We start from the raw sequence: 17,285 nt of genomic DNA on the forward strand, positions 1-17,285 counted from the left end.
CGACATACGCTTTCTCGGCTCCTGTCGCCATTTTGTCTCACTGCGCTCTCGAGCGCTCTGGCGGCAGAAACCTGAAGTGCTTCAGCCGAACAAAACTTTGAGTTTTTCTACGTATCTGTAGTGTGTCGTGACCATATGTCAATGAATGGAGCTACAGTGAATTTATGAAATCACTTCAATCACTTCAATCATTTGTAATAGCCCTGTAGTATAAAACTCCAGTAGTATCAAAAGAAATATTCTCACGAGTAAACTATAAAATTAGGAGACAGAATTGCTGACCAGTACTTATCTTCAGGTGTCAATACAGGTGTCAGTACTACCACTAGACACTTATAAAATTGCATACACTATCTTAACTTTCAGAACTTAAGTATTCTGAAAGGTAGGATAGTGTATATATCTTATGTGTACTACATTTCTCGTTTCTCCTGAAGATAATTATTGGCTAACAGTTTGTCACATGATTCAATAAATCCATTAGTGTATTTTGTTGCAAACTGTGACTGGATTTTTGCCCATTGCCGAATTGCTACTGCATTTTGTTCCTGGGGCCCTTTCAGTCTCTCCAAGTACTTTTATTTATTTATTTAACAACTGAGATAATTTACGTAGTATTTTTACAGAAGTCAAACTTAACAACAAAAAATATATGTAACTCTCCATATTCACAGTTTTACACGTCTATTCTGAGGACCATGACGCATTATATATTTAATTTTGTTAATAGTTAATACTTGATGTACCACTTGCTCACAGTCTATTCAATACACCAGTATTTTACATACAACTCTTTTTGGGGATAAAGTCCCCATCACCAGGTAACACAGATTCAAGTCTTATATGTACATGTAGTTAGAGCAATTTTATTGAGGCTTTCAAGTATGAACTTTTGTTCCTAAAGTGTTAATGAAATTAAATAATTATTAATACTGTACTACATTTCTAGGTATTGATGTCCAAATATAGAGAGACCATACAGAGATTCTTGTTCTCACCTCCACTGAAGCAGTCCTACCTCACCAGCTTTACTTTCTCTCATAAACTACTTATTTTTCATTGCTACCTCACTCTTCTTGCGTGCAAATGGATCTCTTGGATCACACTGTTTCAACCAGGTGACTGATGACCAACCATCATCTGGGTGGAAACATCAATTAAGTAACAGTGCTTGTTTATGTACACATTGTTGCACTTATTTAGCATGTTTGCGATTTTAGACATGACAGACAATATGCTAACATCAGTTTCGTTTTTTAAATCTTCATGGCAGCACTTTTATGAAAAACTTACACAATAAGTGCACATGGGAGATTTCAAACCAGGCACTAAAAAGGGGGAAAAGTTTTGCACCTGAAAAAACAACTAAACATCATGTTAGCTCTCAACAGAATTGGATTGTCAGCCATAAATTTATTCCCCAGATATCATGATTGACCAGCCTTTCTACCTACAAATGATACAGTGATTGTGTAAGGAACTGTAGAAAAATCAGTCTTCATTGTGTTAGTCAAAGCATTGGTTCCTCCACCACAAAATGGTCCCTGTCAAGACAGTGTTAAATGTCAGACAATTTATGGCCAAAACCAAAATGTCATTGATATTACACCAACCTCATTCGCTGAATCTGGCCCAACTTTGAAACAGCATTTATCAAAACAAGTGCTTAGTCCTAACTGATGCTTCCTGATAAATATATTTGGTCATGTGGTTCAGAGGATCGTGTAGCAGAGGCACATAGTGGGAGAATCCAGCCCAACACTAGCCTCCTTCCTTCTCTCTAATAGCGTCAATTACTTCAGCTGAGAAATGGGAAATACACATTTCAGAAACCAGATCCAGCAGAATCTCTCATACATTAACTAAATGTCGTGTGACTAGGGCCTCCTGTCGGGTAGACAGTTTGCCGGGTGCAAGTCTTTTGATTTGACACCACTTCGGCGACTTGTGCTTCGATGGGGATGAAATGATGAATATTAGGACAACACAACACCCAGTCCCTGAGTGGAGAAAATCCCCAACCCAGTTGGGAATCTAACCCGGGCCCTTAGGATTGACATTAGGTCGCACTGACCACCTAGCTACTGGGGGCGGACTCTCATACATTAATTAATAGAGATAGAATATAAACAATAAAAAGATTACATCAGCCACATTCTATACATTTTATAACAGCTGTTGAATACTAAGAGTACTTGGCTTTTGAATGTATCTACATCTATACTCTGCAAACCAGAGGCAGAGGGTACATCCCATTGTACCAGTTATTAGGGTTTCTTGCTGTTCCATTCACAGATGGAGCACAGGAAGAATGATTTGAATGCTTCTGTGCGTGCAGTAATTATTCTAATCTTGTCCTCGCTATCCTTGTGTGAGTGATACATAGGGGGTTGTAGTATATCCGTAGAGAAGTCATTTAATGCTGGTTCTTGAAACTTCATTAATAGACTTTCTTAGGATAATTTACATTTGTCTTCAAGAGCCTTCCAGTTCAGTTTCTTCAGTATCTATTTGGCACTCTCCCGTGAATTAAACAAACCTGTGACCATTTGTGCTGCCCTTCTCTGTATATGTTCAATATCCCCTGTAGTCAAAACATTGGTTCCTCCACCACAAAATTCTCCCTGTCACATTGTGTTTAATGTCTTGCAATTTATGGCCAAAACCAAAATGTCATTGATGTTCCACCAACTCTACTCACTGAATCTGACCCAACTTGGAAACAGCATTTACCAGAACAAGTTCTCAGACCTAGCTGATGCTTCCTGATAGATATAGTTGGTCATGTGTGGTTGATTAAATTGCCTTTTGTTTTTTCCATGTGCAGAATTATGGGCTTAGGCTGTTACAGGATCAAAACCCCTAGGAAATAAATAATTTAAAAAAATCACAGTTTGTGCTATTTGACATTGATCAAAAGTTCAGTGTGAAAATTCTCTCTCTCTCTCTCTCTCTCTCTCTCTCTCTCTCTCTCTCTCTCTCTCTCTCTCCCCCCCCCCCTCTCTCTCTCTGTCTCTCCCCCCCCCCCCTCTCTCTCTCTCTCTCTCTCTCTCTCTCTCTCTCTCTCTGTCTGTCTCTCTCCCCCCTCTCTCTCTCTGTCTCTCCCCCCCCCCCCCGCTCTCTCTCTCTCTCTCTCTCTCTCTCTCTCTCTCTCTCTCTCTCTCTCTCTCGTTAGGTGTCCCCCAACTAATTGCAGTTTGGATTACAATTTGCAGAATTTTAACTGAAAACTGCAACTCAACTAAATTCATTAATCTTACTAGTTAGTTAAGTTATTTATGTCTGAAGGAAAGTAACCAATAGTTTAGCACATTTCCTTTCCAAACAACTATGCAGTATGACTACAAAAGAGAAAAATAATTTAAATTCAAGGTTACAAGTTCATTTATCCACTCACCTTCTTCCTAGTGTATATTAGGTAATTCCTTATACACGTTGCATAGGTCTAAATTACAGCAAAGGAATGGCGTTTGTATATTTTGGTGTTGGCAGACTTAAGTTTTATGTCACTGGATACATCTGGTTATGAAAATGTTAATTGCCTTTGACAGGCACATATACGCTGTACAGTACATAACCTGTTCCAGAATTGCGTATAAAATCTTCTTAGTGTTCAGACCATGTCAGGTCGGAATTAAAACTCGAGCTTTCAAAGATTATCATTACATTATTCGTCAGGAGTTAATGGTCTGCCTAGACGGAGTTATGCTTGTTCTTATGTTGGCATTTTAGCTCGTCATTTGTTGTGTTACATCACTTGGAATTCTGATGTCCATTGGTGGAGTGACTTTACCTGGAAGGCAGGATTTGGATATGCAAATGCAGAAAAATGGGCAATTCAGCAGTATGCACTCACCCATGCCTGGGCTGCAATTGAGGACAGAAGGGGAATGGAGTAAACCTTCATCATCTATTCCCTTAACAGTTGATTTTTGTTTGGTGTCTTCATGTGCACCACTTACATTATTCCTCTATCTCTGTTAAAATTGTCAGTACACGAGAGAATTTCTACAGATTTTTTTATTACTGAACCCCTGTAGTTGGATATGTGGGAAAGGACCTTCATCATCTCCAAGTTGATCTTGTGTTCTACTATAAGACTGTGTTCTGCTATCTCTGATTCCTCAGATTTCTCTACTTGACGCAGTGTAGAAATGTAGTAGTCTTAAATCCAGGATGTCTTTCACAGAACACAGCAAATCCTTAATTTTCTGCAGATGTCAGAATACTGGACTAAGACCATATTTATGTAATATGTGCCCAAACATGCTAGAATGCTCTGCAGAATGAAGACACAAACCCATCCAGCCAATGGAAAAATATGAACGTGCAGAATTCCTTCCATTATCAGAGTGATCTTAAAACAAAATTGTGCCCATATTATGTAAATATGATATTAGACCAGTATTGTGCTTTCTGCAGAAAATGAAGGATTCGATGTGTCCAGTGAAAAACTGCATGGATTTGCGAGTACCGGTTGTCTATAATGTGTGTATGGAAACGCATATCATCTTCTTTCCTCTCCCTTGTGTCAATGTATTGGGATTCCGTAATAAAAGAAGTGATAGATTTAGCATGTGGAATGACTACTTTTAACAGAGACGAGGTTATAATCTGACTGCAGCCTGCAGATGAGCTCTTAAAACAGAGTGTCTTAAAAGATCCAAAAATAATGATTCATTAAGGGGTTACATTATGCCGAGGGTAGTCTCCATTCCCCTTCAACCTCTGTCAGTGCCTGGTGGGAGAGGTGGCAGCATACCACAACAATGATTTTTTTGCATTTGCATATGCAGATCCCACCCTCCAAGTGATGTCACACTGCCAATAGACAAACAAGATGGTGATAACATTCAAAAGCTTGAGTTTTAACCTGAATTTGATATGGTTCGAACACCAAGCATATTTTATACCAGAATGTTGATGTGAAAAAGTTAATGGGTTAATGTATTCTGAATAAAGTTTCCCAGTTCTCTTTGTGATTGTGAAACAGTACAAATATATTTAGCAAAACTGAGTGTCTAATCTTATTGTTGCAGATTCATCTTGTGTTAGTAGTACTGTGAACAGCAGCTCAGCACCCGTTGGCAGCTTCAACGCAGTAAGCAGCTCTGGCTACATGAGCCCAAGTGTTATCACTTTGGACAGTCCATCCCCACCAGACACACGGACATCTACTCCAGATCCCCGTTTAAGTGGGGGACAACCCACAAGTACAGCTGCCAATCCTGTTACTCCATTGAGGATGGCTCCACCATCTTTTCCAAGCTCTTTGTTCATTGCAGGAATGCCAACAATGTTGGAATTAGATTCAGAATCAAGTAGCCCACAACCTGGTGTACCAACAACCATGTTCTCTGCTCCATATTAAAAAGAAATGAATTAAGTGTATATTTTGTCTTTATGTGTGTACGTGTGTTCGTGTATATACACCTTTGAGAACAGGAGTGAGGTACTCTTTATTTTGTACAAGTGGTTCATTGTGCTGGGAGTGAACTACAGAAAAGCATCTCTTTAAAGTATTACTTGTAATGTTTACATGTCATTGTGATCTAGGCAATCCACTATTTTCTTTCTTTTCCTTTATTCTCTTTAATTTCTAATTAGCCTTTGTCATTTTGAATTCAGACATTGTGCTTACTGCAGTGTAAATATTATTTATTAGTAGATGGTGTAATTTAAAATTTGTAAAAAGAAAAGTAATTAATGTAATTAAAGTTGCACTTGCAGTTTTACAATTTGGTCTGTGCATTATAGAAATGTTTTTCATGAGACACTGCCAGAAAATTCTTTTATAAAGAACTTGTGTGCGAGTTCAAATTCATAGCGTTTAATTTCTTATTTTTACTTCAGAACTTTTGGGGTTAATGTTTTTGTACCTACTATATTTTGAAACATCTTTAAATTAAGCAATGTGTTATTAAATCTTTTTTTCCCCCTCCTGTGTATTACAAGTGGAGTAGGAACAAATTTGGGACTGTGATATATATAGAGTTACATATACTGTACATTAATTCCTAATAAAGAAGTTTGAAGCAGGTGTGCTTCCCTACAAATAACCTTTCATTCTATGGCACAGAGGCTATTAATATGTGGTGTTCATACCATGTAAATATAATTTGGTGTATACCTTCTTTTAACGTTGATACTGATGGCAAGTTCCTTGGAGGATGTTGAGACATTTCTGTTGTAAAAATCATTCTGAAGGTAGGATGGTTATTTCATGCAAACCAAGTTTTACCAATTAAACACCCAAAAGTATTTAAAGCACCAGCAGAGTTATTATTTTGTTCTCAGTCTTCAGATGAAATGAGATACCTTTGTGATAAAGTCTAAATGAGTTGTGATGTATAAGGTTGAAATGTGTAAAGTTGTAAGACTGTTTAATGAATGCAAAATGTTGCTGGAAAACCAGTGTGTTTGTGTACTTGCACACTTGTACAGTTTCTCTTGTATGTGATGTCCTCTTCAGTGTGACTAATATTTCCACTTGTAATCTCTCTTCTTTGATATTGGATATATAATAATTTATGTTGACCAAAATGTGAATTAAATTATGACTGCACATGTGAAATGAGTTCATATTTATATGTAAGACCATCTGTATGTTATAAAATGGCATTCAAAAAAGAATAAATTTGTCATAGGATTGAAGCCTACATTACGACAATTTTCCAAGAGCTCTTTTTAACATCAGTAGCATAAATGGACGCTTTCGATCTGTCAACACATGCAAACAAGACTGATATCACACCTAAGTTTTCAGACAATGGTCTTCATTGCTCACCTGCAAAAAACTGACAAATAGTGGCAGCTAATAAATCTTTTAATATGAGCAGTAATCTTGTTCTATCATATATTTAAAACAGAGAGAAGGTTTCTACAACCCAGGGCTTACCACTCTCCTCCTCCCAATCCTCCGTTGTCACAATGTAAAACATCTCTTAACAGTGAGTGGCATACACAAAGTTATGCCACAGCATTCATTCACTGTAGTGGAACCTCTTGTTGCAAGGGACCATATGCAGATCACAGTTACAGGGTCTTAAGTGTAACCAATAGAGAGTGTGTGGGGGGGGGGGGGGGGGGGGTCGGTCAGTCGCAATAATATATTATAAAATTTAAATTTCAAGAACCATTTTAAAAATTTAGACAAAAATTTGTATAAAACAGTTCTTTCTAAAACTGTTTGTAGTGGGTGGGATTTAGAGGTAGTAGCTAGTCTGAAGACTGCACCTTGAAATGCCAGTGAGCTCTACATAGCAGAGGTTGGGGGGGGGGGGGGGGGGGGCTTCTGTGGAGCACTGCGCATATGGGATTCCAGAAGTAGCTGACCCTAAGAAAATTGTGCGACCCTCCATGTGATTGTCACTTTCTGCTGTTTGTAATTAAGGGGGACCAACAGTGTAGCTGTATCTTCACACTAATCCCTATTCTTGTATCTTTCTGTTTGTACAGGAAGGCCATGGTGAATGTGAGAGGTGCGGATGTCTGAGGACTAAATGAGAACAGACTAGAGTTCCAGTAAAATAAGCATGCAGTCTTTACTGCCAGGGGAGGGTGTACACGTTGCACCGACAGAAGGTGCCGTGTGTTTGGAGAGACATTTGATGGTCTAAGTATTAGGATAAGCTGTCAGGATGGCAGGTAGAGGATGTGTTAACAGGTCAAAAGCTAGCTTTGATGCATCATTAATCTATGTTTAATATTAAATGTTTTGAAGGTGTTGATGTATTTTGCACTTTAGCCAGGCCCATCGCTGCAAGCTCACCATTCTCCCGTCTCCCAGTTTTCTGCCATCATTATCATAGATACATATTATGTACAAAGTGTGGTCAAAAAATTCCATAACTTTGTCTACAAAATTTTTCTACACTTTTCTTTTACATGTTGTGCGTGGTCTCCTTCAAAATAATATTAATTGATACGCCACTCTCAATGCCTTTTCTACTTCTGGAAGCAGTCTTGGTATGCCTCTTGCTGGATCGCTTGAAGTGCCATCTGCGAATTTTCTTTTATCTAGTCAATCATTGCAAATACTCGTCCTTTCAATGGGATTTTCAACTTTGTTAATAAATACAAGGTCTGCAGGAGCCAGGTCTGGAGAGTATGGGGGATGAGGCAGTACAGCATTTTCGTTTTTTGTGCAGTAGTTACACACCAACAGGGATGAATGTGCGGGTGCATTATCGTGATGCAAGAGTCATGAATTGTCTTGCCATGTTTCAAACCAGTTTGTCTCTGTGGCACAAATTCATGATGAACTAATCCTTCAAAGTCAGAGAAAACTATCAGCATGGCTTCAACATTTGACCTGACCTGACGAGCATTTTTGGTCTTTGAGAACCTTTCCAGAGCCATTGTGGAGATTGAACCTTGGTCTCAATGTGATAACCATAGATCCATGTCTCATCACTAGTTATGACTCTCTTAAGGAATGTCTCATTCTCATTTGCATGATCCAAAACTCTTCACAGATTGCGAGGCAAAGGTCTTTCGGGTCTTGACTCATGAGCCGGGGACGAACTTGGCAGCAATAATCCATTCCAAGACACTGTGTCAGAAGTTCGTGATATGATCCAATTGAAATGTTAAACTTCTTCCTGTCTTCATCCTTCCTATGATCTTAGTGTTTTCATGCTCATTAAATTTTTGGTGCCAACATCATCATTACAACCGTAAAGTTTATAACAGCATTCTGCATTCTTTGGGTGTTTGCTAGATTTTATTACCTGATGGAATGTCGTAGTTTCAAAAAACAAGTTTCTGCTGAATAAGTATTTCTCTGATATTTGTAACCCATTAAAGAAATGTTTATTGAATGTGTTCTGTATTCTGTAACCAACAAGCTTACCCCCTAACTTATTTGCTGAATGAAACTCCCTGGCAGATTGAAACTGTGCCGGGCCGAGACTCGAACTAAGGACCTTTATTTGCTGAATCTTACACCCTTTCCAGGTCTTTCACATAAGGTTTGACTCAACTGCAAACAGAAAAAAATAAGTCATATGTGATATTTAGTAGCACATGTTTAAGGAAACGGATGACCTCGAACAGACCCTATGGTACCCTTCACTTTACAGCACTTAGGTCAGATTCATATTTGTTCCCTGTTTTTTGTCGACACAGGACAATCTCCTGCTTCCTATTTGCTAGAAGCAAATGAACCCTAGGGCAGTTCCTCCAGTTCCATAACGCCCCCACTTAAGCAAAAGTACAGCATGGCAAATGCTTTTCTTAATAATAAAAACAAAAAATATGCCGAACTATCTTTAACAGCAAGTGCGTCATGCACTATTGTTGGTGTTCTTTTCTTGAATCCAAAACGTAATTCTGACAAAATATTACACGCTCTACAACTGATTACCTGTCTTGTACACTACCTTCTCAAAAACACTGTGTAACTGAAATATGAGCAATTGAATATCACATTTAATTCTGTTCTAATTTATTTTTTTCTGTCCGCAGATGAGTCAAACCTTATTGTGAAAGACATGGAAGGGATGTAAAATTCAGCAAACACATTAGTGAGCAAGCTTGTTGGTTACAGAGTACAGAACACATTCAATAAACATTTCTTTAGTGGGTTACAGGTATCAGAGAAATGTTTATTATGTAGAAACCTGTTTCTTGAAACAGGAAATTCCATGCAGTAATAAACTTGCACTCTACCAGATTTAATGAACATACAAAGAAAGCAGAATGTTGTTATAAAATCGAAGGTCGTAATGGTGATGTTAGCACCAACAATTTAATGAACATGAAGACATTAAGATTACAGGAAGGATGAGAACGTGATGAAGTTGTGCATAAAAAGGTGGGGTGGAGATAGTTTTTGTAAAGTTACTTGACATTCAATTTTTACTTTTGTATACAGTTTATTCATATTTAATGAGCATGTTAACAGCAGTAGTATGCCCCTTTGGTGGGTTCAACATATAAAATATTGATGTGTTACTTCAAATGCTTATAGTTTGCTGAGTTAATGAAACATTGGAAATGCAGAAATAGCCAGCACCATGTAAGTATTGAAGCTGGGAAACTCTGGGGGTATGATGGAGTACATAACAAATTTTTATTAAATAATGGTCCTCGTGCTAAACAGTGGTTGGCAGTGTTCTTCAACAGCATTATGGAGACAAGGTGCATTCCAAAAGACTAAAGGGATCCCTAAACATGGAAAACCAACAGATAATGCAGAAATTTTTTTTGTCCTATAACTCTCCGTAATTCTTGCTATAACCTGTTGGAAACACTGATTCTATGTAGAATTTAGAGCAAAACTATGGAAAACATCCCTGCTGAACAAGCTGGTTTTTGAACAGGTCGTAGTTGTACAGATCAAGTCATCAGCCTCTCAGCATTTATTGCACCAGGATTTCAAGAAAGCTAGAAAATGTCCTCCATATTTTTGATTTAATTGCAGCTTGTGATATTGTGTGTAGAGAGAGATTTCACCTGACGTTTCTGAGAACTCTGGCTTTTCTATGTGATGGATATTCGTAAGTTACCCAAGGGAAGGAAATCAATAACCAAAGAACTCTGAAGAATGCTCTCTCTCAAGGCTCCGTACAACCTATATAATGTGCGTATTCCTCATAATGATAGCAGAAATTTCACTTTGTGTGTGATTCTTCGGATCATCATGTTTCAACTTTATCGTCTTAAGCTGACAGAAGATATTAATGTTAACTGGAAACATAGTTTGGGTAGTTTTAAGTGCAAAACATCCCACTGTGCGTGCTTTGGTTTAACAAATGTACAGGTGGGATGCAAAAGCTCCCGGTTCCAGATATTATCAAGGCACCACGGTGACAGCGTGTCTCTACCTGCTGTGGAGGCTCGCTTAAGCTTTGGTATCACAGCTTGGTGGTGCTTTGAAAGTCTCAGAGAAAAGGAGGCTTGCAAGAATGAAAACAACAGAACAGTTAAAGATCAGAGTTGAGAACTGTCACTTCTGATTAAGTGATACGTGCAAGCATTGCACACACCTGTCGTGACTTACTGAGAAGTATTCATTATGTCAGATCTGTTCACCACAAATTGCAGTCAAAGTTGAGATTTTGTTATAATGCAGAAGAATTATCAAAAACTGGTATATATCATTTAGTAGCTTGCACAGATTGAAGTTCTGGTGTAACAGTTGTTGCGCCTCGTCCTTGCAATCAGATGAAGACCGTTCATGAAAAAACATCATTTAGGTAGCTACCTTGTAGGAACTATCTACTGTGCATGCACTAGTTTGGTCAGTGTGCAGAGTCGGAGCAAGCAACGCAACCACATAATGTCAACAACACGTGACAGCGATTGGGCGCATCCACCTGCTGTGAATGGGTCGCTTATGATTTGGTATTTCTGCCTGGCAGTGTTTTGGAAGGCAGAGAACAAGAGGCACTACCTGCAATGAGAATCCCAGAGACAGTTGGAAGAAGTTAAAAGAGAAAAGGCAGCTAAGTCATTTTGTAGTGAGTTGGCACAGATGTGAGCTCCGTTGCAACCCATGACCCTCTGCAGAAGGAGAAGTATGCCCCAAGGTACAAGGAGTGGCACTGCATAGCAATTTCACAGCATCAGGAAAATTTGAGAGAGTGACTTTAAGAAAATAATCAAGGTAACAGATATAACGAGGAGCATCAGGGTGACAGATCAATAGTGAAGTTGTTGACTGAGTTACAACCCATAACTATAGCCATGAACACTATAATTCAAGCACCTGCCCCACTGAGAAGTCTCTCCTCATGGCACTGCGAAGCAGGAACACGAAAACAAGAGGTGAAGTTGACATATATGCTTCAGGGTGACAGATCGTACAAAGTGTGTGTCACACCATAACCAACCACAAGGTTCCAGTCCATTTTGGCAGCTGTGACAGTAGATAAAATGTATAAGAGACATTATCAAATTTATTGGCTACAAGTTGAGCAACTTGTCAGGAGGGAGGTTCAGGAACAGTTTAAAGAGGTAAATGATAAGATTAAACATATAGAGGAAGTATTCACCAAGGAATTTAAAGGTATACATAGTCAAATTTCAGATATACATGTCTGAGCAGAGGTTCTACAACAGAATAGAGATTTTGATGCCCCATATGCTTTGACTAGTTTGGAGGAGTGACTACAAGAGTTATTTGAATGAATACTAGAGAAGGTTGATCCCAATACTGCTACAACTAATTCTATGGGTGATAATGTAGATCATCAGAAGGAAATTTAGACATTGTGGGATGCATTAGAAAATACCCAACAAGTACTTGGAAAACAACTGTCAGTACTACCGGGGTATTAATTGATGTAGAAGGGTAATCTCAAATTAGAAGTGGTATAGGTTTATCAAAACATTTTCCAAAATACAGTATGTACATGAAGTCCAGGAACACTTTCATATTTATTGCACAAGAACCAAACATTGTACAGATATCATACATATGTTATTTTGAAGAGAAACCCTGAAAGTGGTTTTTTTTTTCCATGTACACCGCCACAGCATAGTTTCGTAATTTGCCGATAGTCAGCACGAGCCGCAAACATGGCAAGTTTGGGTGCGGAGCGAGCTGTGTGTTGGAGTTTGACAAAACCAAGTGTGGTACAGCTGTTCAGTGGATGCTTACAAGGGAACCTCCCCATCGCACCCCCCTCAGATTTAGTTATAAGTTGGCACAGTGGATAGGCCTTGAAAAACTGAACACAGATCAATTGAGAAAACAGGAAGAAGTTGTGTGGAACTATGATGAAATAAGCAAAATATACAAACTGAGTAGTCCATGTGTAGGATATGCAACATCAAGGATGATCCGAACTCAGAAACACCGTGGTCCCGTGGTTAGCGTGAGCAACTGTGGAGCGAAAGGTCCGTGGTTCAAGTCTCCCCTCGAGCGAAAATTTTTTCTTTATTTTCGCAAAGTTATGATCTGTTCATTAGTTCATTGACGTCTCTGTTCACTGTAATAACTTTAGTGCCTGTGTTTTGCGACCGCACCGCAAAACCGTGTGATTAGTAGACGAAAGGACGTGCCTCTCCAATGGGAACCAAAAACATTTGATCACAAGGTCATAGGTCAACCGATTCCTCCACAGGAAAACATGTCTGATATATTCTATACGATACTGGTGACGGCATGTGTGTCACATGACAGGACTATGTTGCTGACCCACCTAACTTGTACACTTGGCGAATGGGTAAAAACATTCTTCTACGTTGCCCGATTTAGGTTTTCTTGTGGATGTGATAATTACTCCCAAAAAAGTGATGAAAACATAAGAGTTTGTCACATAAACTGCGACAAATGAATACAACAGTTTCACAGTCGCACAGTTTTCCCTGTGCTCTGTCAAAACGTTTTCAAATTTTTCCGTGTGTAGACCGTCAAATCCTACATATGTCCAAGCAAATCTGAGCATGTCCTGGAATTTTGGAGAGCGAAGTGTGGAGAGTGTGTGTGTGCCTGAACTTTGATAATTGTCTGAAAATAAAAAATTAAAATTTTATCTCGAGGGAAGACTTGAACCAAGGTCCTTTCGTTCCGCAGCTGCTCACGCTAACCACAGGACCACGGCGTTCCTGAGTTCAGTCTATCTTTTATGTTGCCTATCTTAGACATGAACTACTCAGTTTGTATATTTTGCTTATTTTTTCATAGTTCCACACAACTTCTTCCTGTTTTCTCGATTGACCTGTGTTCAGTTTTTCAAGGCCTATTCATTGTGGCAACTTATAACTAAATCTGAGGGGGGTGCGATGGGGAGGTTCCCTTGTTAGAATCAAGTACGGAAAGAAGCCACCAACAAGGAAGGCCATTTACCACCAGGGGGGGGCGGCATAATGCGTGCGCAGAACAGAGATTTTTCGCCGTACCGCGCATGACGTCAGCGTCGATAAACTCCGCTCAGTTCGCGCGCGCTTTCTTATGTGTTGAAGCAAGTAAATTTTGTGTTGTTGCTGTTTGTTATCGTGTTGAATCGTGTTTATTCTTTCTGCGACACTTTAACAATGCCGAATTGTGCCGTGGCTGTGTGTGAAAATTATAATCAGAAGACTAAAGGGAGTAGTATTTCCTATCATAGGTTTCCAAAAGATCCTGAAACATGTGCTCGGTGGGTTCAGCTCTGTATAAGAAGTGATAGTATTAACATTAAAAATGCTACTATCTGTAGCGCACATTTTAAAGAAGACGATTATTTACGGGATCTCCAAGATGAATTAAAGAAACTTCTCAAAGAAGACTGCAGTTCCTTCATTGCACTTCATTAAAGCCACAGCTGCTGCTGCTGCTTCGTCTTCTGTCCAAGAAAGAAATGACAGAAGGAAAGATCGCGAAACACGTAAACGTGCACTTAACAGACTAGCTTCACTGTCACCGAAGAAAAAAAAAGTGGATCAAAGCACAGAAACTGAAAAAGGCCGCATCGAGGATGAAATGAAGAGGCTTCATAAGGAATTATCGCTACAGACAGAAAAAAATAAGCGTTTGATAGCTGAAAACAGCACGCTGAGAGCGAGAAACAAATTACTGGCTCATGCATTAAGCACACAGAGAAAGCTATGCCAAAGCCTTCAGTATCAACGAAGTACTAAAGTGACAACTAAAGTACATCAAGTTTTTTAAAAAAAGTGTTTCCGAACGCAAAAATTGAATGTCTTCTGAAATCAAAGAAGAGCACCCATTGGACCCAGGAAGATATAAGCAAAGCCTTGCTTCTGCGCTCTCTGTCCAGAAAAACTTATATTTATTTAAGAAATATAATGGGAATACCATTACCTGGATTTTCTACGTTAAAACGATGGATATCCAATTCTTTTCGTTGTGTTCCCGGAATTTTGACTGATGTTTTGTACTTAGTGAATAAGCAAGCAACAAACCTAAGTCAAGCAGAGAAGCTGTGTTTGTTAAGCTTTGACGAAATGAATGTGGACAGTCGCATATGCTACGACCAAGAAACTTGACACCATATACGGACCACATAGCCAGGTACAGGTTGTTATGGCATGTGGTTTGTGTGGAACCTGGAAGCAGCCCGTATATTATAACTTTGATACTACGATGAATTGGGATTCACTGATCAGTATCGTCAGAGAGAGCAGAAAGTGGGATTTGTCGTAGTTGGTATAGTGTCTGATTGGGGGGGGGGGGGGGGAGGGGGGGTAAAAATGGGAAAGTGTGGAAGGAATTCCACATCGACTACACAAACACGTGCTTCACCAACCCAGATGATGAAACGAAACGTGTTTGGGTATTTGCTGATGTGCCACATATGGTGAAACTTCTCAGAAACCACCTTTTAGATGATGGTTTCTCATTAAGTGACGGAAGAACGATAACAAAGCGCGTAATCGAGCAGCTAATGTCGAAAGATAATGGAGAACTGAAACTGTGCCCTAAGCTTACTGCTCATCATCTGACAGCTTGTGGAAGAGATCGACAGCGCGTTCATCTTGCTTGCCAACTCTTTTCCAACACTGTATCAGAAGCAATTTCTTTTCTAATGCCTGAAGAAAGAGACACGGCAGAATTCTTCAAATTGGTGAACAACACTTTTGATGTTATGAATTCGAGGGTACCTGTCGGCAAACGACCAATTTCAAGTGCTTTTGGATTGTGTAAGGAGACGCAGGAGGATGTTCTTCGCAGATTCTACTCCGTCTGTGAAAAAATGAGAGTGGTTTCCCACTCTCATTTTTTCCTTTTTCCAAAAGGGATTACTCACCTCGATTCGGTCACTGCTGGGTTGTTTTTCGGATTTAAAACATGGCGACGGTTTGAAGTATGTATTGACCTCGAGGTTCAACCAAGACTGCCTTGAAAACTTATTTTCCCAGATAAGAGCAATTGGCAGAGCGTATGATCGTCCCTTACCAGTGGAATTTAAAAGCCGTTTGCGTATTTTAGTTATGAACAAAAGTATTGCTGACATTCAGTTACGCAGTTCTTGTCCAGTCTCAGCGGAAACTGATACAAATTATTTGACTTCCAACCTGTTTACAGGACTTGTGCCGGGCATTGAGGAAGTGTTGTCAATGATAGAAGGTGATCAACAAATGAGGGACATACACTACATGACTTAATTGTTCCACCTTTGATAGAAGATTCAGAGTGTTCTCTAGAAGGTCTCCGCTACATCGCTGGATATATTGCCTCCAGGTGCATCTCCATTGACAAATGGTCATCCTAGTGGTAAGACACTCGAAGTGTCGAAAGACCATGCAAGTTCTGGGTGGACTGAGAAACTGTCTCGTGATGGCTTAATCATCCCTTCAGATAAGTGGTTTGATGTTGTTAAGCAGTTAGAGGTGCTTTTTTTAAATTTTCATGGCAACAGTCTGTGTAAAGACGGCAATGTGATCAGAAACCTGACGAGACTTTTAATTGGGAAGTTTCCAACTATTCCTCAAGAGGTCATCACAGTGTACGCTAAAACCAGAACCTTCATCCGAATAAGGCACTTCAACACATCTGCAAAGGCACAGAGGGCCAAACAGCAGCAGCAGAAAGCAGCGCACAGGTGGAGAGCTTCTGCAGCCCCCTCCAGATCTGATTAAGGTATTTAAATTCATCTTAAAATTTTTGAATGTGAGTTCATTAAACCAGGCTTCTGTATCATTATGTGTAGTAATGTCTCAACTAACTAGACGTACGGTTGCTGCTTAATACCTGCATGAAAAAGATGGTACACACTATTGCCGACTGTGATGCACAAAATGTGTTTAGTAAACTGAAAGCTCTTGTAATTTTTGCGTTTCCAGTACTATTATAAATTGTAAAATATATATAAAGGGACTGAAGCATACCAGATTGTTGTTATCTAACAAAAAATATTGAGTAAGTTAACCGGCGAATAAATTTTGATAAAAGCAGGAGTTGTTCCAGAATTAGTCATGACGAGATTGTTGTGATGTACTACTACAGTGGCACTCACCTGAAGATGGCCAGAAGACTCTGCGCCGAAATATCGTGGCAGGACGTTACTGATATCCGGCAGTTCTCCCGTGTTTTTATGGAACGACGAGATTGTTTGTTAGAACGAGGAAGGAGAAGAAACGGAGACATCACACCAATTAGGGAAGGACATGACGATGCAAAATTTATATAAAGATCTTGTACTACTACTTTTCGATCTCATGCTCGAGAAACTGGAGCGTATGAATGAAATGTGAAACTATTTCCTAACATTAAGCTATTTGCTTGTAGTAGGCCTAATAGGCAATGTATGTTGGTCTTGGTGAATTATATTCTGTCTTGTTATAAAAATGACCATTTGTGCCAAAACAGTCTCGTTTATTTGGTATGTGTT

At 39.3% G+C, this 17,285-nt stretch overlaps 1 protein-coding gene across 5 annotated transcripts in view; it reads left to right on the top strand.

The window, feature by feature from the left end:
• LOC126190754 (E3 SUMO-protein ligase PIAS3) overlaps positions 1 to 6,574 on the top strand; it is a 261,787-nt gene extending 255,213 nt beyond the window's left edge. For 4 of the 5 annotated variants that reach the window (XM_049931264.1, XM_049931262.1, XM_049931269.1 and 1 more), the window contains one exon: positions 5,040 to 6,574. In XM_049931264.1, coding sequence (XP_049787221.1) covers positions 5,040 to 5,371 — 332 coding nt within the window. In that variant the 3' untranslated portion in view covers positions 5,372 to 6,574. The remainder of the gene's footprint in view (positions 1 to 5,039) is intronic. The other variant, XM_049931267.1, reaches the window with a different exon arrangement.
• Positions 6,575 to 17,285: the final 10,711 nt, after the last annotated feature.

The sequence above is a fragment of the Schistocerca cancellata genome, chromosome 6 (genome assembly GCF_023864275.1).
Source record: "Schistocerca cancellata isolate TAMUIC-IGC-003103 chromosome 6, iqSchCanc2.1, whole genome shotgun sequence".
Taxonomy (NCBI): Eukaryota; Metazoa; Arthropoda; class Insecta; order Orthoptera; family Acrididae; genus Schistocerca; species Schistocerca cancellata.